This window comes from Gymnodraco acuticeps, unplaced genomic scaffold, assembly GCF_902827175.1.
Source record: "Gymnodraco acuticeps unplaced genomic scaffold, fGymAcu1.1, whole genome shotgun sequence".
Lineage (NCBI taxonomy): Eukaryota > Metazoa > Chordata > Actinopteri > Perciformes > Bathydraconidae > Gymnodraco > Gymnodraco acuticeps.
The window spans coordinates 292489-317419 of record NW_022991513.1 but is presented as its reverse complement, the minus strand read 5'-3'; the positions used below and the strand labels follow the sequence as shown (position 1 = coordinate 317419).

Here is a 24931-nt window from a genome sequence, read left to right as displayed (position 1 = left end):
GTGCTGATTGCAATTATCAGAGAAGAAAAGGAAGTTAACCAGTGCTGGCTTAATGCAGACACAAGCCTCATCCCAATACCCCTTCTCGACTCCTCTCTTCCCCTCCTCCGGGACTTGACCCGGGAAATTGATCAAGACACGCCATTTTGAAGGACGTCCCAATAGCTGAAATGCACACGGAGGGGTCGAGGAGGGGTGAGGGAGGAGGGGTGCGGGAGGAGACGAAAGGGAGGATACACGCGAGCAGACTACGCGGAAGTGTTTTCACCACTCGCATATAAAAGCCCCGTCCCCACCTTCACAGCTGGTCGATTTCAACAGAGGAAAACCGACAACTGGAAGATGAGTGGAAAAGCGTCACATAAATGTATAAGTGCTCACAGCTCCGTGGGAATTTTTATGTGCAATTCATTTCTAAAAGGCTTCACATTACTTTAATTATATTTGTATTTAAATGTAGGCTACATTTTACACCAAAACGGAACACAAAAGCAGGACCAACCATCATACATTGAATTCCTTGACTAACAAGAGAAAGATTCATTAATTTAAATAAATATTTAACCAAAAATGGGCCGTTCCTAAGGGGTTATGCAGTTAAGCCTGATGAGAGGCGATACAGCTGTGCGCATGTCATCATTAACAGACGTCGTTTAAGAGTGACGTTTGAGTGAACGAGGACATCCCAATTAATACCTGAGGACTCCTCTGTCCTCGCGTCACCTCGTGTCTCTCGCTCGCATCTTACGGAGGCGGAGCTAAGATGCAAGGAAGGGATGCGAGTGAGGGAAAGGAGGAGTCGAGGAGGGGTATTGGGATGAGGCTACAGTTCATTTTTTAAGATGTTCTTTGACTGCAGTGAAAAAAAAACGTTTAAAGGCTAAATCCCAACACATTTGCTTGAATCACAATTCTTGCTTAAATGTTGTGATTTTAGAAATGATTTGACGATGAATTTTCTTTATATTTTTTTATTGACTTTTGGACTTTATAATCAAAACGTTATGGAATAATTTTTATCACAAGTCATTAATAATCCTACACATCTGCCCCTGGGATCCAATTCTTAATATTAATAATACTAGCCTACTCTTTATCTGAAGCTTTTCAGAACTACCAGATCTTAACACAATGCATGATATTTTCTATTTCATGTTGCATGCTGAATATATATATAGATTGAGTATAATTCTGCTCCTGGTGATAAATAGCAGCATTTTTCTGAGTTTCATGGACTAGCAGCCTCAGACACTTTGATGTCTTTTTTATTAAGTATTTGTATTATTTCCCTAGCTGACTCATGGGGTCAGTTTTCAGTAAGTGCAAGTAATTGAACAACGTTAAGTGTTCTTGTATCCGTGGTGTTTTGGGCTAAAGTTAGAATATACTGTAATTTAAAGGTACCCTGTGGATTGTGGTTTACCTATATAGTAGCCTACGGAGCCCCCTATGGGACATGGAGAAGAAAAAAAAAAAAGTTTTGCGAAATCTCGCAATACTTTTGCGAGATCTCGCAATACTTTTCATTTAGTACTTCCTGGTCAGTTCGGCTGCTACGGCAACACAGAAACCACAACAATGGAGTGGTTCATCGATTTTACTTTGAGCTTGGCCTTAAATATAAATATTAGGGCCGGGACTTTAACGCGTTAATTAAGATTAATTAATTACATAAAAATTAACGCGTTAAAAAAATTAACGCATTTTAATCGCACTTATTTTTGCACCGCGGAACGTTTCTCACTGGATGAGTTTCAGGCGTACCGATTATACTGGAGCACCAACTAACGTTCATGACTTCAGACAACAACAAACCACAGTGAACAAGTGGGAAATGTTGTTTTAAAAAACGGACGGATGGAAGTGTCGTTAAGAGCACGGTTGTGTGCAAATTATGCAAAAGAAAATTCGCATATCACCGCAGCACATCAAGCCTCAAGTATCATCTCAATGCAAAACATATAGCAGCTAGCGTGGAAGCTAGCGTGGACGTTAGCCTCTTTTATCGCGTTCACACCAAAAAGAGCCGGTACTAAAATTAGTTCATGAGAACCTTTTTACCCCCACGAAAGTCCCTGCTAGAGAGCAGGGACTTTCGTACGGCTCTCTTGTGAGAAAAGAGCTATATTTCTGATTGGCTGGGCGGATTGCAAACCACGCCCCGTAAAACTCCCAAAAAGTTTTGTGAAGCCGCCATTTTATTATCCTCGCATTAGCATTATTAGCATTAGCCCAGCGCAGAAACGCAGAGAGACTAACTTATGGCAACACACAATAAAACATGGGAGCGGTGGAGATGAGGAGGTGTCGGCGTTCTGGCGATTTACTCGGAAGGCTGCTGGGACTCCCAGCAGCTTCTACTGAAGCCAGTCCCCAACTCCGGGGACTTCCGGCCGGGGACTCCGGGCGGCAGTATACGCCGTGAAGTGGTTTGCGGCCTGCCAGTAAACCCAAAGCAGAAGAAGAAGAAGTGACGTCAGCGGCTTCATTTGCCTAATCCTCCCCCAGGTTCAAAGAGTTCTCATGAACTAAGTTCTCATGAACCTTTGTGGGAAAAGTACTGCGGTGTGAATGCGCCTAATGGTATACTAAAATCCATGTGAAAAAAATTGCTTCTCACTGTTCTCAGGTCAAATATGTATATGTGATTAAAAATGCGATTAATTTCGATTAATTAATTACAAAGCCTCTAATTAATTAGATTAATTTTTTTAATCGAGTCCCGACCCTAATAAATATATAACATCAGTGATTGGCAATAGGCACAGGTTTCACACATAGACTGTATATATAAAGGGTTTCACATAAGTGAAGACACCTCAAGAGAACACTCGAGGGGACATGCACGTCCCTCTGAGCTGGGTTATTGACAGATTCGAATTTCGCGGATCAATAACTCATGAATATGATGTTGTAAAAATACAAACAACATGACTTTACAATCATAGCAAGGTAGACAACGAGCTACAGAGTCGTTTTTATCAGAACAGTTCGATACGCGCCGTGATCCAAGCTAAACATCAGGAATTGGTCACAATCTGCAGCTGGAGGAGGGAGAGGAGTGCTTAGGGACCGTCTACAAACTGCAACGGGGTTTTGCGAGATCTCGCAAAGGGGTTTTGCGAGATTTCGCAAAGGGGTTTTGCGATATCTCGCAAAGGGGTTTTGCGATATCTCGCAAAACATTTTATTTTTTTCAAATAATTTTTGTTTCTTCTCCATGTCCCCTGGGCTCCGTAATATAGCTCTATGGAGCAATGCTTTTATAAGTAGTTCTTCATTGTGTTTGTATTGCTGTAGGTAAATGTATTTATAAAGCATACACATGATTAAAGGTGGGGTAGGTAAGTTTCAGAAACCGGCTCGGGATACACTTTTTGTTATATTCCATACCCGGCGCCAGAACAAATCTAAAGGGAGGGCATATGATTTTCATGGGAGGGCCCACAAAACCGTCACGTGCGGCACAATATATATCAAACAGCAAGGACAACAGCATTGCGTAAAGACGCACACTTATCGCAAATACATACACAAATAAAGGGCAACAAAGAAACCACTTTTGAAACATTGTGTGCGTGGCAGCACAAACACTGGTAAATCACGAGCAAGGCACACTGGTTAAGGATGGCAGCTTCCTCATCGTTGCACTCGGAGAGAAATAGTAGAGACGGAGACGATGAACTGTTTAGCCCGCCTTGGGCATGGTTTATTTTCCTATGCACTGCAGGTGCATCCTTTCGCTCAGCCAAGCTAACTTAGAACAACAACACACATAGATCTGGACTGAATGTGCATCAGGTGAACACACCCTCATTTACATATGACGAAAGCCTGCGTCCTTAAGTAGCACATAACACTTCAGTGCCTCACAGTGGTACAATAATAACATGACATCCCTTTGTGAGCTTGAGTACAGAATAGACATAGGCTAATATATATAACGACAACAACTGAGGACATATGCACATTTCCCTTAACACACACATTTGAAATAAAAACATAACAGCAACAGCTTTGCTTGGGCCACTGTTGACCGGAGCAGCAAACATAATAATACAGAGGGAGCGACGCGACACCACATTATGCAGTGCGTAATGTGGCGCAGTAAGCACTGACATATTGACATGCAAACATTACTTACTACTTTATTCTAATAAAGCTGGTGACGCTGTTTGCCTGAAGAATGGAATCGCCTCAGCAAAGTGTCCTTCCACTCATCCCTGCATTTCCTGGTAAGTCCTTTTCAAACCCGAGTTGAATAAGGTGAGCTTTCCGCTGGTGCAGCATGCTCCGTCGGTGGTCATGGAAAATGTTTTTCAGGGCTGAAAACGAGTTCTCACAGGTAGCAGTGGAAGCCCCGAAAGTTAAAGCCGACTTAAATGCCCCTATGACACTTGGCATGGCTTCCAGGGTCTTGTGGAAGGTGGTGAGGAGTGTTTTAATGGTCTATTTTCCATCATCTGGGGGCGTAGAGCCTTCCATTTGTGCGCGAAGAAACTGTCGGGCCACAACAAACTCGGCTTCTACAAGTTTAGTGCTGGTCAACTCCAACAGGGGCAATACTTTGTCTGTGTTCAAAAATAAATCACTCTCAGGATCAAGTGAAGCCAGTGATTCCATCAGTGCGCTGTTGCACTCTCCAAAGCGTCGTGCCATCTCTCCACACACTGCGTCAATGCAGCTGTAAAACAGTCTCCTACTTTCTGTTACTGTTTCGTCCTGGTCAAGCCGTGCTCCAGTAGATTACAACGTAATCTTGTAGAGTTGTGTTTTTTGTTGTGCGTCTCTTCTTACTTTGGGGCGGGTCAGTTGTGTCCTCTGCTGCTCCACACTTATCCCATAGCGCACCAAACTCGGTTTCTGTGCGCAGGCCCGCAACACCGTGGCTGAGTTCACCAGTTGGACAGCTGTCAGGAGATCCATGTCTTTCGATTGTAGCATTCTATTAGGTGGTTCAAGAAGCATCAAAATCTTGTTGATGAGAAGCGCAATTAATCTGAAGTCCAGCTTTGAGATGACACTCAGCAGTCCCACAGCTTCCACTCTCAGGTCAGCTGGGAAGGAGCGTGCACGTTGAACTTCCGTCAACAGCTGGGAAATTTCCTCATGTGATTTCTGTATCACCTGCACTGTGGCCAAATGACCGGTCCAGCGTTGGTCAAGCAGACGTTTTAGTGTTTCCCCTTGATAATGAACCGCGACTGTGGGTTTTCGGATGAATTTGTACAAGAGGTTACACACATTAAAAAAATCTGTGATGGGCTGTTCTGCGGACATTGCCTGCACTACCACTAAATGGAGCTGATGATTGAAGCAGTGCACGTATGGGATTTCCCTCTTCAATGTATCCTGAAGGAGTTTCTGTACTCCACCATGTTTTCCCGACATCAGGGAGGCCCCGTCATACACTTGGCTCAGTATTTTGTCTGTGCTCAGTCCAGCCTTGGTCAGTTCGGAAATAACCGTTTGGGTTAGAGTGTTGGCATCCCCTCCGTCTGCAGTGGCTATGGTCAAAAGCCGCTCTTTTATCTCAGTTTGCATCGATAAACCGAAGAACAATGGAAATATTCTCCTGCCCGGTGGGATCCCAGCTGGTTCCGTCGACTTTAATAGAATACACCGCATCCCCTATCTCTTCGACAATATGCTCAGTCACTAAGGTGCTCATTATTTCTATTATGGCATTTTGCATGTCGTGAGAGGTGTATGTTGCTGTGTGGGGAATGCTTTCCATTATTTTGGCCAACTCTGCATCTTTGTGCAGCGTATACTCAAACAGCGATAGGAAGAGCCCACTGCCTGACTCGGACATGCTGTGGAGTGAATCGTGGTCACCTCTGAGAGGGAGTTGGTTGACAGCTAAAAAAGCTATCATATCAACGACAGCTCAGCTGACACGTAATAACGGTTCCGTGCCAGCTGATCTGTGTGCACCAAAGTACTAATTTCCTTATTTGTTTCCTCGCGTATCTCTCTCTCTCTCCACAAACTCTCACATGAAATGTGTTCTTTTGATGCGGCATGCCTTAGCAGTCCTTTATCAGTCTGTAATGCATGTTTCCAGTCGCAAAAACCTTTGACAGTAAAAGCCGCATCAGATGAAGACGTATTGACTTTAAACTGTCAAAAGGCGGCGTCTGCTTTTAAAGAATATTCAAGCCATGGTCTGTTGTTGTACCAAGCAGTGGAAAAAGTGTGCTTCTTCCCTGAAAACAATCTCCCTGGATAACGATCCAGTTTCACCTGGCTGGTTTTATTAACCCCAAGATCATCTGGGGCTGTTGGTCTTTGAGCGGTTGCTGGCCCAATAGTACCTGTTGATGTGCTGCTGCTGCTGCTGCTGCTGCTGCTGCTGGCGGGTGTGGTACAGGGTGTGGCAACGCAGGTGGTGATGGTAGGGGCACAAGGAGCTGTGCATCGGAGGACAGCGTTGGTGGCGGCCGCCTTGATGAGTCAAGGATTGGGCTCGCTAACTCAGCCCCGGGGTTTGACGAGGTCAAGCTTGTGAGATTAAGGCGTGCTGCTGCAAAAAATTTTTATTTTTTAAATGTTATAAATAATTTAAAAAACGTGTTTATTGGGGGAGGGCAGGAATGTCAAATGGGAGGGCCTGGCATGCATGGAATGCTCTTAACATCCCGATAGCAATGAATATCTTAAGTGCTTTGACAAAAAATCCATAAAAAAATGTCATCTGTGGAAGCCGTAATACTGTAAAAAGTACAAGATTGTCGACCTGTCTGTCAGCCTTCCATCTCGTGCACGAACAAATGTATCTCGTGCCCTCATTGGGCGTGCCGTCATTGGGCGTGCATTGCAGCAGTACTTCAATGACTCGCCAGCAACAGGCGGCCACTTTCACCAGTCTGCTGACGTCATGTGCGCGTTCATGTGTGTTGGAGGAGGTGCTCTGTAAGGAAGTCTGAAGGAAGGGGCGGATTCTTTTCGGCTGTGTACTTTCAAATTGTAGTGCACTCGAGCCGGTTTCTGAAACTTACCTACCCCACCTTTAATGTAAACAGTTGACAATACAACTAATTTTCCTTGACATAAGAAATCAGAAGAGTGTTCATTCTGTGCTCGTTGTATTGACTCTTCATAATTCAATGTTCATTTGCATTGTTATTAAGAGAAAAACCACCTGAAAAAGTGTAATCTTCACTTTTTACTCAAATAAACTGTCTTAACATGTTATTGAATTAAGATACAAAAGAGAGTTTATCTATATACTCATTCATATATGAATGTGACCCTACAGTGTTTCTTCTCTTAAGTAGTACTTTTACTGGTGGGTAACTGCAAGTTTAAAGGTCCCCTATTATACTGTTTTTCATTACTTTATTATAGGTCTCAGATATATACAAAACATTACTCTGAAGCAGTGTTGTAGTCAAGTCACCAATTCACGAGTCCAAGTCACTCTCGAGTCACCACTCTTCGAGTCCGAGTCCAAGTCCGAGTCACCAAGGGAGAGTCGTAGTCGAGTCCGAGTCACCCAAGGAGTGTCCGAGTCGAGTCAGAGTCATCATTACCTGTGTTCAAGTCCGAGTCCAAGTCCGAGTCCGAGTCATCATTACCTGTGTTCGAGTCCAAGTCCGAGTCACGTAAGAAGAGTCCAAGTCAAGTCCGAGTCACAAGTCTTCATGTATTAATCTTCGTGGATATATGTGTTGAAATGTAGCTGCTCCTCTACATTGCTTTTATCCTGTCATGTTATACTAATCTGTCTATTGAACTGCTGTGAAGCGAGTTTGGCTACAATTCTTGTAATAGGTGCTATACAAATATAAAGCTTATATTATTATTATTATTATTATTATTGTAAATTACCTATAATATGTCTAACTATATTTCAAATGAGTTACCTTTTAGAGAAGTGATTATATTTGTATGCCAATATTTTCCTATGGTAAAGTTTTCGTTTTACACTTTTATTTTGATAGTAATAAGATCGGGACTCTTATTTTGAAGTAACTTTTACCGGTTAAATCGGTTTACCAATAAAGATTAAGGTTGCGGTTGGATAATCCAAAAATCAGCTCCTAACGTCTAACCCTATCGTCTATTCCTTGACCTCTGAGTGAAACTTCACGGGGTTAAGGGATAGTGGATAGGAGAATTCAAAAGGATTTAGGAGAAGAGACTGTGGTACTTTAGAGAATCTGACTGCACTTTCACTATCCGACGTGTTTATGATGCGCCAGCGGACGTCATAAATCTGCGTCTGCTGCTGTGGGGAAACTTTGGAAACTACAGTTTTCTATACAGCGGACTACAACATTGATGTTTAAAAAGAACGACGGACTACTGTAAAGTAAACTCATCTAGAGACTCTGCACCGTGCTCTGACGCTGTTGTTTTATGCTTTATGAACGTGGACAACAGAGAAACATATTCTTCATGACCAAAGTTGGAATTTAAATAAAAAAGGAAAGTGAAACTTATGCTCGTCGTCACCCTCTCCCTCCGGTCCACATTAATACAAATGATCCCAATACGTATGATTGTATGAACTATGAAAATATCTTAAAATCAATACAGATGTATTTATTATAAACGTAAGTCCTTAACATCTATCAGTGTGTCACCATTCAAACATCTTTTAAAAGTTGAACAACCCCACACAGCTCAGTAAACACTGTGAAATGCTGACTTTAAAAACTAACTAACTAACTAACTATTTTTAAAAACTAACGGTCATATTTCTCTTTGATACTGATGAACGTTCAAAACAAAGCACTTTGGCAACTTACCGTATACGTTTTAAAATGCTTAATAAGCACCGTAACTTTCATGATATCATTTCTCGGTCATAATCGGTTGTTTCCGTGAACGGCCGACTGTTGTGTGACGGGAAATGCCGCGGCTGCAAGGCATTGTGGGGCAGCATTTTCTCCTCTCCTTTCGTCAAGGGAGGTCCAGTGGTTCCTAAGCTAAAGGAGGTTATAAAGGAAGTTTGAAACCTCCTTTTCTATCATCTAGAGCAGTGTTTCTCAAACTTTTTCATACCAAGGACCACTTAACCAATAAAAAAACACTTGAGGACCACCTAACTCCACAAATATCCCAAAACACATTGTTTTTTTACAAATCGCCTGAAAATGGTACCAACAAGTGGCAACATGTGTGATGAAGGTGTTTATCTGGGCTATATCATGCAATCGAAAGTGAAACTCGCTCCATTGCGGAGATATTCCCGCGAGAGTGCGAAAAACTTATATTTATTTATTTCAAATGTGAAATGTTACCAATATACTCACGGACCACTAGGGGGCGCTCACGGACCACCAGTGGTCCGCGGACCACACTTTGAGAAGCACTGATCGAGAGAATTCGAACGGCACTTATCATGGCTGCCACTGAGGTACTTCCGGGTCATTTCACTCTGTTAGGAAGCTTCCTAAGCTAAATGGACTATTCGACTTCAGCCTAAGCCCCAGAAAGCACATGGCTACTTAGCATGCAAAATGACTTCATTCTGCATGTTAAGTAGCCATGTGCTTTCGTGTTATCGGCTGAATCTTTATTTATTGATTAGTTCACGTTACTCTGATGATAGTGTTCAAGACAGCCTATATGTCTGAACTCGATCCTTAGAGTAATGTGTTACGGCCTTCTCTTCAATATTTGTTCCACATAACGAGCATTTTGCGCTGCTCTTTTCCAATGTGGAAGCAGAATGCGTGAAAGCATACAACACGATGCGGGGTGTGTCTCTAGACATCTTTAGACTGGAATAGCGGGGCCCAGTACGTGAACTCGCCTCGCAGGTGCACACGCCAGGATAGAGGACATCAGACTCCAGAGAAAACTTGCTCGAGTCCGAGTCCAAGTCGGAGCAGCGTCAATGTACAAGTCGAGTCCGAGTCATCGTGGGGGAAAAAATTCACGAGTCCAAGTCATCGTGCACGAGAATTCACGAGTCCTAGTCGCGTCAATCAGTGCACGAGTCCGATTCGAGTCACGAGTCCCGAAAATCGGCACTTGAGTACTCCATCTTTGCTCTGAAGTGTTTGCGTCCAAATACCAAACAGATCATTGTAGCATCCCATAATCCCCTCTGTTTCAGCCCTGTTTCAAAAGTGCTGATTCTCTGTCTGTTACTTTAGATGAAAATAAGGAGCCACTCTCCACGCCCCTCTGCGAGATATTTGGTTAAAAATAACACAATGGTACTCTAGGAGGAGATTCAGGTGATAAGGTGGGGGGGGGTTACCTTGGTTGGTGATTGGCTAATGGTTACACAAGCCATAAAATCGTTATGACATCATAAAGTGGCCAAAATCTGATCAGCTCATTTTCAGACAGGTTTTTATATAAATGGATCAGGACAAAACGAAAGCAAATCTTTTTTCCTGAAACTTTCAGAATCTCTTTGCACAGAGGGGACACATTTTATGTATAAAATACATGAAAAAGTGGATTTTCCATAATAGGTGACCTTTAAGACAAAAATATTGCGGAGCTTTTGAGCATCCTGAAATTACACATATGGGTGAGGATAATTCATGCTTTCCCAACCTCTGTTGGGATTGCCGCTGAAAATATATGAAGTAAAAATATTTATATGATATATTCTTGCATTTTAAATTGAATTTCACTGTGGTAGATGCACTGATTGATATGTGCTGTGAGGCTTGTATAGGGAACAGGTGCCAGGTGGTTGCAGCATAGGAGAAAATGTTGCTCTGCCAACTTTGTGATAGGACTGTATGGACTGTTCATGTGTGGGAAAAGAAGTGCTGTGGTTTTCATCATTCATTTGTTGACAACTCATAGCCGCCTCCAAAGTGTTGTTTCATATCAAGAAAAGGGAACCAGCCTTGGCTTAATAAATGTTCTTGTTTAACCAGAAGGCGAACCTATAATATATTGCTGTAATTAACTGTATTCTAGAGAAAAATTTGCTGAAATATTGCTTCAAATCATAATTTATGGGGAGAACTAGAGGCTTGTTTTTCATAGAAGTAGCACTGACTATTTCCCTCTTCAGGGTATATGACTCACAATAACATATATAACTCAGGTAATAATGGAGGTAAACTCAGGAGCCGGACGGACTCTCGCCATCTTCATCCTTGTTTTGAAAAGCATTTCAGGCTACGTCCTCAATTTTGCAATATCCTGTTATGACTTGTAAGCCCCATGGAGGTCTGCATTGGTGTCTCAAGCTGCTGCCTCTTTGGTCTAGTGATCAAAGTGGTGAAGCAGTGAGTACTTTTAGCTTCCTACCAATGAAATACCGCCCACTGTGGGAGGACATCGGTGAGGAGCCTGGGGAGACCTGGGCGCAAACTGAGGAAAAGGTGAAAGACATTCTTGTGGACAAACTCCAGCTTCAACGAAGCATTGAGATTGAGAGAGCTCACCGCACTGGGAAGCCAGCCGCTAACAATACCAGACCCAGACCCATAGTAGTGAAGTTCCTGAGGTTCAAGGACAGATCAGCGGTTTTGGAGAGAGACAAAAATCTAAGAGGGACGAACATCTACATTAATGAAGATTACACTGAAGCAGTCAGAATGAAAAGGAAAGAGCTACTCCCTAAATTGTGGGAAGCGCGGGAGAGGGGAGAGATTGCCTTCCTGAGGCATGACAAGCTGATAATCTGCCCCCCACAGCACTCCAGAACCTAATTGTATCACTGGACTTTTAAGGTATATCTGATATGAACTAATTATGAACACATGACAATAATGTCACATTCTGTTAATCTGCCAAAGAAGGGAATGTTACTTGCTCACTTGAATGTGTGTAGTTTGAGGAATAAGGTGCATGAACTCTGCCATTTGGTAGAATCAAATAATATACACATACTGGCTATCTCAGAATCACACCTGGACTCATCTGTTGATGATTCAGAGGTTGCAATGCATGGTTACAATCTGTTCAGAAAGGATAGAGATAAGAATGGTGGCGGAGTTTTGATCTATGTACAAAATCATATTCCAGCTAAAGTACGATACGACCTAATGAAAAATGAAATAGAAGCTTTATGGTTACAAATACAATTGCCACATTTAAAACCCATATTAATTGGATGCTGTTATAGGCCACCGAGTGCCAATTCAAACTATCTAGATGGTATTTGTGAAATGGTAGATAATACAGCTGAGTGTAATAGCGAAATATATTTCATGGGAGACCTGAATATCAATGCCTTCAATGAGAAATGCCCCATGTGGAACAAGATTGCATTAGCTGCCAAAATGTGTAACATGACTCAGGTAATAACATCACCAACCAGAAGGGCTACAAATAAACATGGGGCTATTACAACGACCTGCATTGACCACATCTATACCAACAGGCCAGAGCACTGCACTAAAGTGTTGTCACTCACAGTTGGCTTTAGTGATCATAATCTAGTTGCTATAGTACGCAAGACCAAAATACCTAAGGCTGGCTCCAAGATAAATTATAGAAGGTCTTATAAGGGGTTTAATCAGGAACAATTTGTAGAGGAGGTAAAGAATGTGCAATGGTTTGATGTTTGCCATGAGGAAAACCCAGAAAAAGCACTGGGAGTATTTATGAAGTCTTTCATGGGGATTGCCGATCAGCATGTTCATATGAGAAAATGGTCTGCCCGGTCAAAGTGTGCCCCTTGGTTGAATGACGAGATGAGAAGTGTAATGGTCCAACGAGATGATGCTAAACAAACGGCAGACAGAACAGGTTCTCTATGTGACAAACAACATTACTGTAAACTAAGAAATGCGGTAACCAAATTGAATAAATGTAGAAAGAGGGAATACTACATGCAAGAAATCAGTGATTCTACGAATGATGGAAAGAAATTATGGAAAATATTGAATAACATAATGGGGAGGAACTCAAACATGCATCCTTCTTTTATAGAAACCGAGGGTAAATTCATTACCAAGCCAGCAGATATTGCAAATCATTTTAATGATTATTTTACAAATAAAGTAGATCAGCTGAGGAATGCCATGGGTGCAGTCAAGGACACAGTGTCACATCACATCATTAAAGATTGTATCATGAGGGAAAAGCAGTGCATGTTTGAATTCCACAATGTTACAGAAGAATATGTTGAAAATATGCTTTTACATCTGTCCGATGATAAATCTCCTGGGATTGACAACTTGGATGGTAAACTGCTCAAAATGACGGCCAAATACATATCCAAGCCATTGAGTCACATTTTTAATAAAAGTTTAGAGCAAGGCGTGTGTCCCGAGATCTGGAAGGAAGCCAAGGCCATTACCCAAGGATAAAAGAAAAACCTTTGCTGGTTCCAATAGTCGACCTATAAGTCTCCTCCCAGTGTTAAGTAAATTAATAGAAAAAATAGTATACACCCAAATTCAATACTACTTTTCAAGTAACAATCTGACAACGAACTACCAACATGCCTATAGAGATGGTCACTCTACAAGTACAGCACTTGCACAAATGACCGACGACTGGTTAAAGAGCATGGATGATAGGAGGCTTGTGGGAGCTGTGATGTTAGACTTTAGCGCAGCTTTCGATGTAATCGATCATAGTCTGCTGCTGAACAAACTCAAATGCTATGGTTTTGATTCTGTTGCTATGTGTTGGATGGAGAGCTACCTGACTAGGAGAAGGCAGCGAGTGTTTTTCAATGGGAGCTTTTCTGAAAGTAAGGTGTTGCAGTGTGGGGTCCCACAGGGGAGTTCGCTTGGGCCTTTGTTGTACTCTATATTCACAAATGACCTTCCTTACGTATTAAATAAGTCCAGTGTAATAATGTATGCTGATGATTCCACGATGTACAGTACAGCATCAACATGCAGTGAGTTAAACTATCTACTTAAAATAGAGATTAAAGCCATAGCAGACTGGGTCAACAATAACAAACTGGTACTCAACATTGCAAAAACAAAAGCAATGGTGTTCGGATCCAGACACATGTTAAGCAGCAATCCTCAATTAAGCCTGACACTGGCTGGTCAGCCAGTGGAACAGGTAAACGAGACTAAGTTGCTTGGCATTGTTCTTGATTCTGGTTTACGGTGGATAAAGCAAATTGACAGTATCGTAACTAAAATGGGAAGGAGCATAGCTGTGGCGAGAAAATGTACAAAGTATGTAACACCAACCACTTTGAAACAAGTCATTCAGTCTCTGGTTTTGTCATATCTTGAGTACTGTCCGGTCATATGGTCATCAGCAGCAAAAACACATTTACAGAAATTACAAATAGCTCAAAACAAGGCTGCCAGACTAGCTCTACACTGTTCGAAGCGCACTCATATTGGAGTTATGCATAGAAGCCTATCATGGCTTCCAGTTGAGAAACGTCTGCAATCTCGTGTTATCACTTTTTTTTAAATGTCCAATTTAGCAAAAAACCACTGTATTTTTATGATCAAATAGTTTACACAAGAGACGAGCATGACCATAAGACTAGACAAGCTACATCAGGCCATCTACTGGCACCTAAACCCAGGACACATCTTCTGAAATCTTCTGTGTCTTATAGAGCTATAAAGGAATGGAACTCATTGCCAAACTACCTTACTGAAATAGAGTCCAGAGCCTCTTTCAAGAAGAGATTGAAGGGCCATCTACTAATGACCATGTACCCTTGTGAGCTGTGAACCCTAATTTAATTTGATCGCATGTTGTTGATGATATTGGTGATGTTTTTAATGTTTTTAATGTTATTAATGATGTCAGGACTTATGTCCTAAATGTTGCTGTATTATTGTTGTATTATTGTTGTATTGTTTTAAGTGTCGGACCCCAGGAAGAGTAGCTTTTGTCGAGAGCAAAAGCTAATGGGGATCCTTAATAAACATAAACATAAACATAAACATAGACATGATGACGTCCTGTGGGTGGAGGTTTGCTCAGAAGTACTTTACTCACCTATCCCATGATGGATCCTAAAAACCTCTTTAGATATTTATTAACAATTCACATGTGTGTTTTTCAGAAGAGCTCAAGGAGAAGCTGCAAGATTTTGTGTCTGAGACCAACAGCCAGCATCCGGGATTCATCGTGTTGGTGCGTCATACCAAGCAGGAGGGTCTGATCCGTTCCAGAGTGAGTGGGTGGAGGGCCGCCACTGCCCCAGTGGTCGCCCTGTTTGATGCCCACGTCGAATTCAACGTTGGCTGGTGAGTCACTCGCAGCGAATGCGGCATGAGGTCAACAGCTCAACACCAGAGCGCTGCTTTTTGAGTCATATTCCTCTGTGTGGGTTTTCAGCAAATAATTTAATTTAATAACAAAGACTGTAGCTTGGCTCTTTTTATACTGACTGTATTTTGTATCTCTGACACAAGCATTAATTCAATATATGTATATACACAAAGAATACACTCTGCACAAGATCGCTTATCTGCCAGGGTACTCATACTCCGGCGCATACCTTTGCACTTCCCAAATCTGTCATAGAAACTTCTAAAGGCCTCATTGTAGGGATATCTAATTTTAAATGTGTAAACTGTATCTTACTGGTTATTCGTTTTCTTGCCAAAAATGAAGCTGCAGCATGAAGCCATTTTTATTCGCTTTGCATAATATATATAGACATTTTATTTATTGGGATAAACCCCTTGAGATGCACCATCTCGTTTTCAAGGGGGTCCCGACAATAGCAACAACTTACAGACATACATAAACAAAAAGACAAAAAGCAAAACATGACAAACAAGACAAACCACGCACAGTCTGATAAGTAAAATTCAAGTAATACATACAATCATTACAATCATTACAATTTGAGAGACAGTTGAGCAGATCAGTTTCATCAATATCAGTTTCATCAATATCAGTGCAGACCAGTTGAAAGTGAGATGATAATGCATGTTTAAACATACCCAATGATGCAAGAGATCTAATGGCAGCAGGTAAAGTATTCCAGTCTGTTGGGGCTTTGAACATGAACGCTCTTCTGCCAATAGATTTTTTTGCAGAGGGGACAGAGAAATAAATCTAACTTGATGATTTGGCGAGTAGGGTACAAAATACTGCTTTAAATAAGGGGGATAGTTAAGATAAATGCATTTAAATATCATCTGAAGCCAATGCATGTGTCTTCTTACATTTAATGAAGGCCATTTAAGTTAGTTATACATTGTGTAGTGATGTATACGAAAAGGACAACCAAGAACACATCTGCATAGTCTATTGTAGGCTATGTTGAGTGGAGCAAGATCTGATTTATGTGCATTTTGGTAGACAACATCAGATTCACAATAGTCCATAATCGGAAGAATAAATTGAGAAGCAATTCTCTTACGGACACTGAGCGTAAACCAATTGCGAGAGCGGTGTAAGACACCGATTCCGTAATTGACTTGTTGTATTACATGCTTTATATAGGCGCATTCACACTGCGGTACTTTTCCCACAAAGGTTCATGTGAATTTAGTTCATGTGAACTCTTTAGTTCTCATGAACTAAGTACAGATCGCGTTCACACTGGAATAAGTCCCTGGGGGTGGATTAGGCAAATGAAGCCGCTGACGTCACTTGTTCTTCTTCTGCTTTGGGTTTACTGGCAGGCCGCAAACCACTTCACGGCGTATACTGCCGCCCAAAGTCCCCGGCCGGAAGTCCCCGGAGTTGGGGACTGGCTTCAGTAGAAGCTGCTGGGACTCCCAGCAGCTTCTACTGAAGCCTTCCGAGTAAATCGCCAGAACGCCGACACCTCCTCATCTCCACCGCTCCCATGTTTTATTTTGTGTTGCCATAAGTTAGTCTCTCTGCGTTTCTGCGCTGGGCTAATGCTAATGCTAATAATGCTAATGCGAGGATAATAAAATGGCGGCTTCACAAAACTCTTTGGTAGTTTTACGGGGCGTGGTTTGCAATCCGCCCAGCCAATCAGAAATATAGCTCTTTTCTCACAAGAGAGCCGCACGAAAGTCCCTGCTCTCTAGCAGGGACTTTCGAAGGGGTAAAAAGGTTCACATTAACTAATTTTAGTACCGGCTCTTTTTGGTGTGAACGCGATAAAAGAGTTCACATGAACTAAGTTCACATGAACCTTTGTGGGAAAAGTACCGCAGTGTGAATGCGCCTAATGTAGTTTAAATGAAAGCTCAGAGTCTAGCCATACACCAATATATTTAAAGCTATCAACTTTATGCAGCTAAGTGCCATCCTTACATTTTATCACTATATTAGGTTTAGATTTGAGCTTTTGCCTGGTACCAAAGACCATAGTAATAAACGCAAGTAACAGGGGAATAAACCAGGCTGGCTCTAACTGAAGGTTAAAAATTCCTCCAACACAATTTTGTTCCCAGGTTTAAACAAACAACATACATTTTTTAATATATAGAGGGATTGTGCTGATACAGTATTTGGATTTTCTAAACTTTGGACAGACATAGCTGGGTTTTTTTCTTAACCTGTCCTCTTCTGCTAATAGTCTCCTGGTTGTGGCTTCATGTTTATCGTACAAACATAAGCGTGACATTTTTTTCTTTTCTTATCACTCTCAACAAGAAATACAATTGGCCTAATTCCCTAAATGTAGAACTATTGATTAACATTTTCATATCTCATTACATTTGTATATTCTTTTAGATGAAAAACATCATACACTGTATCATGCATGTTTTCCATGTATTAAAGGCATAACACACTTTGATCACTTTGTCAAAATGTAGATGAAATGACCTTGTGTGTATTTAATCTTTATCACTTTATATTTCAATTAGAAAAATGACCATTAACATATCAGATGGGAAATAATGGTTTGTCAGTCTAACAAATTGGATTGAATTAATGATTCAATCCAATTGGTTTCTAAAAAGTGTCCTCACGCATGAGGCTTGATCTCCAAGGTAACTTTGAAAGCCTGTCAAAACCTTTACTCAGTTAAATGTATTTTCTCTTTTCGTATTTGAAGGGCTGAACCCATTCTGCAGAGAATTCAAGAAGACAGAACCCGCATAATCTCCCCATCATTTGATAACATCAAGTACGACACGTTTGAGATTGAAGAGTATCCGCTGTCGGCCCAGGGCTTTGACTGGGAGCTGTGGTGTCGCTACCTTAACCCACCCAAATCCTGGTGGCACAAAGGCAACAAGAGCGCACCAATCCAGTGAGTGACCAGCTGTCTTCGTAGCCTGAATGAAATGATAAGATTTTATGTTATTTTTTAACTTAAATGTAAACTAACCAAATGTCAGGCCTGCTGAAAGGGTAATTCATGCAGCATTCATGAACAAATTATATGTTGAACAATGACACATTTCTCTTCTTTCCCCTGTTACTATAGAAACTGTGCCAAGATAAAATTACCTACATAAGAGAAACAAAACTGATTTTCATAATCTTAAACCCCCCAGGAGCCCTGCCCTGATAGGCTGCTTCGTGGTGGATAGGCTGTACTTTGAGGAGATCGGTTTGCTGGATGAGGGGATGGAGGTGTACGGAGGAGAAAATGTGGAGCTGGGCATCAGGGTGAGTAATAATGTCATCCCCGAGGCCATGGGCCATTGTTCATCTAGGTAATGTGTGGGAAATTAACTATGATAATGATACTTAATGGCTGTTGGGAGCAAGGTCACAAGCCTCATTGTCTTTTTTTTATGTAAAATATTCATCTAAAAAATGAGTCACTCTGCTGCGAGCTAGGTGGTCACTGCAATTAAGAAAAGGTGTAAAGGTGGGATAATCAATAAAGAAGTGAGAAGTAAAGCATCAACAAATGTAGAATATGCAGCCAACTTGAATGGAATTTATCTTCACAGCTCCATCATGACTATAGTAATACAGCTGAGCACTGTAGATTTAAGCAAACGTTACTCAAACATCAGTAAATTGTGCCTTAGTTTGGAACTATTTTCAGACGCGGATTAATATGCATTTGGTGGTGTAGTGAGTATTTACTGCATCAGGACAGTGTATGATTAAGTCAAAGCTCTCTTAAATAAAGTACCCAGGGCCAGGAAATGATTAATACTGAGGTCAAGAGTCCTCCTAAACTGCACTCAACTCTCTTTTTATTATTAGTTTTATTATAAAACGTAGTTAATTATATTATATTTTTTGGGTTAAAATACTATGACAAAGCCCTCTCCACACTGCATCTGTAACTAGGATCATTGTGTTTTGTGTTTTTTGTCTCTTCATGGAGTTTGTTGACACTGAAAAATATAGAATAACACAGGGTACCTACAGTGATGTTATATCAATGTTAACAGGCTTTGACAGGAACAAGTGAACACAGAAGAGGAGATTATCTCAGCAATGTACCCCGAACGCAGTGTGACGTCCTCTCTCTTTTGTAGTGTCAGCTAAAATAAATCATCTCTACTAATTCATTCTGAGTGATCACCTTCATCCCCTGGTGACCCCACTGAAGCACAAGGGGGTGTAGTCAGTGTTAAAAGTCATTGTTACTGTTAGCAGTAATGTGTGAAGAGAACCTTGAGATTGTTCAGCGTGGATAGAAACACTGTCAGTACTAATGCTGTGCTGCTTTCACATGCTATACTTAATTTGTACAACATCACCAGCTCTGACTTGATGAAAATCAGCAGTTGCTATTAGTTCAGCAGTACAACGTGCAGTAGGGTGCACCCTCTTATTCGATTAGTTAGATATTGTCGATTCGTATTTTTTTTAATGCTATTTTCATGCCAGATGACTTATTTCCAATGGTCACATCTCCGAAAAACTATATATTTTAAAGAGGCCATGTTGTGCTTTTTAGGGTTTTCTCTTTTCTGTAGTGCGTTTTATAGGTTTTGTGCAAGTAAATGGTTTGCAAACGCTAAAATCCCAAAGTTTCTTTCCCACACACCACCCCCCCCCCATGCCTCGATTGGACTCCTTGTTCAATGTCGTAACAAAGTGATATCACTATGTAACAATTGCCCTTCTATTGGCCAGCGCTCCATCACATTGCAGCTGAGGGGCGGGACATCTCTAAGCGGTTGACTAATCACAACCTCGCTAATGACACAGATGCGATCATCATTAAACAAGGGAGATTAGTACTGTAAATCATTGTCATCCAGAATTTAGAGGCTTTAAGAATTCATGGGCCTTATAATATCCCTGGACACATTGATTATTTTTGCAAATATTATAAGCCCTATTTATATAAACAAATACATCGTTGCTTCATAACACTGTATGTACGATGTGTTTTGACTTTACTGGTACTATCCATGTTGTTTACTTGCTTGGTTTTGTTTGACTAAAGGAACTTGCCCTAGCCTGAAGGTAAGTGCAGTTTAAAGTTCAGCAATGTTTTGGAATCGGAGGGTGATGCAGTGAGCCAAGACTGGAGGACCCTGGCTTGGCCTCAGATTAGCAGTCCCAGAGAGCCCAGCAGGGTCTGTCTGTCTGTCTGTGTGTCTGTCTGTCTGTCTGCAGTGTATTGGTCATGCCTGCAGACCACCTGCCAGCACACAGACTGGCTGCTGACAGATCCTCAGAGACAAACTCAAACCAGGCCAACAGCTACAGGCTTTGGCTGAAGCTTGAAGGGGAAGTCCTCCTGGGCAGAGTGAGGGTGAAATTAGCCGCTGCTCTATATTTATATTTGGTCCTAAAGCTGTATGTCTCTATCATAGTGTACAATAACTACCAATGGATTCCGCATATTGATACAAATGTTTATTTTTATTTGTCTGTGTTTCCTTCGCGCAAATGCAGTAATGAATGATTGCGCTTGATTATGAAAAGGGCGTTTCAATTCCTGTGTGAATTAATCAGAGTCTTTTATTTGAAGATTACACATTAACAACACATTGCTCCAATGTTTTTCCCTAATGAGTGTAACAACACATTATCAAAAAAACACTGCATTAATTGATAATTCAACAAAATGTCCAGCAAAACGTTAAGTGGATGTATTTTTTTCCATAAAGCTGTCATAACCAAACTGATTTGAAATTTAAATGAATGCATTTTTTTGAGTCCAATACTTGAGTTTAGTCAGACAATTCATGTTTTAAATGTTTATTACCAGCAGCATATGTAGTTTGAGTTTGGCGTTTCCTCATCACTCAACGCAGATATTATTTACGTAGATCATTGAGGAGTGATTATTATATAACAAGCGCCAGATTACGGAGATTGTTTTTGGTTGGTTGTATTGTGGAGTAAAGCATATCACGTGGAGATCTATCATTGGGGTTCGAGTTGACTGCCTGAACTAGCACAAAGGTTTCGCTCCATTAATGGCGGCAGCTTAAGGCTACATTAACCAGCTGTAAAAGAGAGCCTTTTAGTAAAAGGTTATCAACCCTAAGCCTTTTTATTACTAACTGTAAGTGTTGCTCTTTTCCTAAATTGATATCCAGTTCAACCATGAGCTTAAATCCAAAATAAACCTGAACATATTACAAATTGCTAAAAGATAATCCTGGGAAGCATGGTCCTTGCTAAATATAAAACACAGTGCAACAGTACCTGCTCTCTTTAGCAAACCTAAGATATTGTTTTTGTGAAAGGATCATTCAAGTCAGACTGTACGGTGGAAATTAGACAGGACCTTGTAAATGAATAATAATACAAATGATTTCCAGAAACACCTGTGAATGCTGGGTGTTGTGCCAGTGAAGCCAGCACGAATAAATGCATCACGAAAAAAAAAAAAAAACAGCCGACATCATCACTCTCACCAGTGCCAGGAAGGTTGTGTTGAAAAATGAGGATCATTGAAGGCTATGAAAACAATTATGACACGGGCTTTGTGCATGGTATTTATGGACTGGCAATACAACACCAACTGTCATCACAGCGATTAACACATTATATTTCACCCAAATATTCAGCCTGCAATTTGTATTTAATATAAGTAATGTCTAATATTGAGCATATTAAAGTAAAGTATTGTCATTATTAGGACCTTGGCAGCCTGCACAATGTGATCAACTACCAATTTACAAAACAATCGATCCAAACATAAATGTAGATGATCTGTTGCTATTAACAAATATATTTTATCTGTAGCGCTTTGACATACTGTATGTATGAGATATAAAAGTGCAATGGAGGTTATAAATGTAAAACATACATATTTATAAGCTCAATTTAAATATATCACAGCAGTAGTAAAACATGGTGTAGGACTTTGAAATATCTAAATATGCTAAATCTATATGTGGTAGCTTTTTATAACAGCCTCTTAACTTTAGCCTACTTTTTTGTCTTAATTGCAGTATATCTTTTATTATAACAGTATCTGTTAAATATCTTAATGTCACCACATTTGCTAACCGGAAATACTGTAGATGTTGGATGAAGCTGTCTCTTGTTGATCTGACAGGTACATGAACACTGTCAGAAACAATACATTAAGTTGCAACAAAACGTGCTGGTTCGACCTTTTTGGAAACGTATAAAGATTTAGAGGTGTGTTTAAGCAAGGCAAACATGGTTTGTTCCTTAATGACTGTGAGTCTGTCATTGTTGTAGAAGAGCGATGATTTAGTTTCATGACCCTTGGGCTACTGAAAATCTATTGAACCCCGCTGAGTAATCTCAGGCCAACAGGACAATCAATGAGAAAGTATTTTCTCCAACAGGGTAATGTGAATGGTAATTTAGCTCTGGTATCAAAATAACCACATCTATATGCAATATAAAGACAACATTGACTTTATCATTTGAGAATAAACATTACTAAGATTCGTATTAACAGTTTACAGCTGACTGGCTTTCAACAAACAACAACTGTTTTATTACTCCTTGATTTTTAGATTATTAGAATTATCTACAATGTTTTACATGGCAGATCTCTAGACTACATAATTGAATTTATAACAAAAAAATGTAAACCATCCTTCCTTTACACTGAATTACGTTACGTATTACATATTACAGACAAAGCTACACATTACACACATGAAGCATGCATGTTGTTATCATGTTGACAATTCCAATTATGATGTATAGATTTAAACAAATATGCATTAAATTGGCACTATAGTAAATCATAAGTGTATTTAATGTCGATGGGAAAACGAAGATTGTCGTAAAAAATAGTTCTTGATTTGATTGTTTTCTTATCTTTTTTGACAAGATGGAGCTGATGGTGAGAGCTCAGCTGTTATAACTGGCCTGGGGAAGTAATTTCACCATTGTGGAGAAAAGTGAAGACTGGCATGAGAAAGGAGTGAGAGAGGAGGGAAGAGGGATGGTTGTTTCTGTTATGGTCTTATTGCCCTGGGCAGGGGGGGAGTGATATTGGAGGACAGGGTCAGCACAGTGCGGCTGCAGGAGAGGGGATGAATTTTCAAGTTTTTTTAAGACACCCTCTGGATGGGAAATTCAGTATCACAGACTGAATACTAACACTCAAACATGGATCCCCATGGAGAGAGGATGGATTGGAGTTGACAGATTTGACAGTAGATGGCAAACCTGCTGGATCAGGTTTGTAGGCGCAGTATTGGCTTTGTGCAGTATTAACTTTGTGCAGTATTAACTCCATTTTCAGCTTTCACACTTTCTCCTGAGCTCTTTTTACTGTATCTCTGAATTCATATTTATCAGTGGACAATCTTTCTTTACCCTTATACCTCTGATCACTTATTATTCATGAGTTTGTTCTGCCCTGCATACAGTTTTATTGTGATATCAATATGGATATGTCATGATTTACATATTCATCACCTCAAATATACATTTTGTAGAGGTCCACATACAAACGCAGCTCCAGAGGTAACTTGAATATTTAAGTTTGAGTATCACATTTTAAAAAGCTAAAACTTGGATTCTTTGTTATGAACAAAACATTGTGTTTATATATAATTTAATTGGAAAAGATTGTGTGGTCTTATGTATGAAGTCTTATAAATGTGTAGACAGAGAACTTGCTTGATGAATGTGTGATATGTTTCACCCCAGAAGGTGTTGTTCTGTGTGCAGGAAGTGAGTGCTTGTCAGATTCACACATCTTTGAGCTGATGATAACACTTGTGAGGAGGAAGGAAGCTGCTTAGATTGAAAAATAAATCAGGTCCCTAGTCAAAAAGATATTTTGTTCTCAGTGGGTTCAGTTTCAAGACAGGAACACTGTGCTCGTTTCTGTTCAGACTGCAGGCTTTTATTTGTGGTTAATAAACGCCTCTCAAGTGGTTGCAACTGGTGGGATTTCCTCTGTAGTTGTCATTAAGACTTAAATTATTTATGGTGTTGCTTCTGGAGATAAAATCAGTCTACAGCGATCGCAGCCATTTTTAGAATTGAGTTTAAGGCTAGACTTGGACTAGTGGAAAAACATATCTGATCTTCAAATGTAAATCCAAACATAATTAAATTCTATAAATATTGGTATACAGTACATGGAAAGTTATTAAATGTCACTCCAACTGTGAAACTGTAATAGCTTTTGACTATATAACTGAGTGCAGATGTTGTTGCAGATGTAAAAAATATAGTAAGACAACAAGAATAAGTCTAGTTATGCTTAAAAAAAACAGTCCCTTGGTAATTGGATAACACAAACAACCAGAGACACCCACTGCCATCTCTTCCCTTTGTTATGACCGGCTCTGGGGCCGTCACACCTTCTAGAAATGTTCCTGTTTCTAGTAAGATGGGATGTAATGGTACTGTAAGTGGTACATTAATAATTCAAGGCTATGACTCTTCACATGACTGTCTGCTTGGATTACTGCAGCCCTGTCTCCTACAAATTACATGTATGCATTTATTCTTCATTAGCGATTTATGTTCAAGGGCAACATTCAGAGCCAAGTGAGGGTCAGCAAAAATAATAAAGGCATGTAGAACATTTACCCACAACACCGGCAGCAGGGCTTTTTTTCCCCCATGTCAATTTCACAATCAGCACTTTTTTTAAGGATTTGGAGGGTCAGTAAGTTACGTTACAAAGAAAAAGAAAAACATAACGGTTTTTCAGAGGTATCAACCATGCAAATAGTTTGATATGTCTTGTTTTTGAGATATCTGTCTATCTGAGACTTCTGCCTCCAACCAAATAGAA

The 24931-nt window shown here is 40.5% G+C and overlaps 1 protein-coding gene across 1 annotated transcript in view; it reads left to right on the top strand.

Annotated features, from left to right (window-relative positions):
* The window catches only part of galnt18b (UDP-N-acetyl-alpha-D-galactosamine:polypeptide N-acetylgalactosaminyltransferase 18b), a 97758-nt gene that overhangs the window by 42371 nt on the left and 30456 nt on the right, over positions 1-24931 (top strand). The window contains exons 4-6 of the mRNA XM_034197026.1: positions 14933-15116; positions 17864-18061; positions 18309-18423. Coding sequence (XP_034052917.1) covers positions 14933-15116; positions 17864-18061; positions 18309-18423 — 497 coding nt within the window. The remainder of the gene's footprint in view (positions 1-14932; positions 15117-17863; positions 18062-18308; positions 18424-24931) is intronic.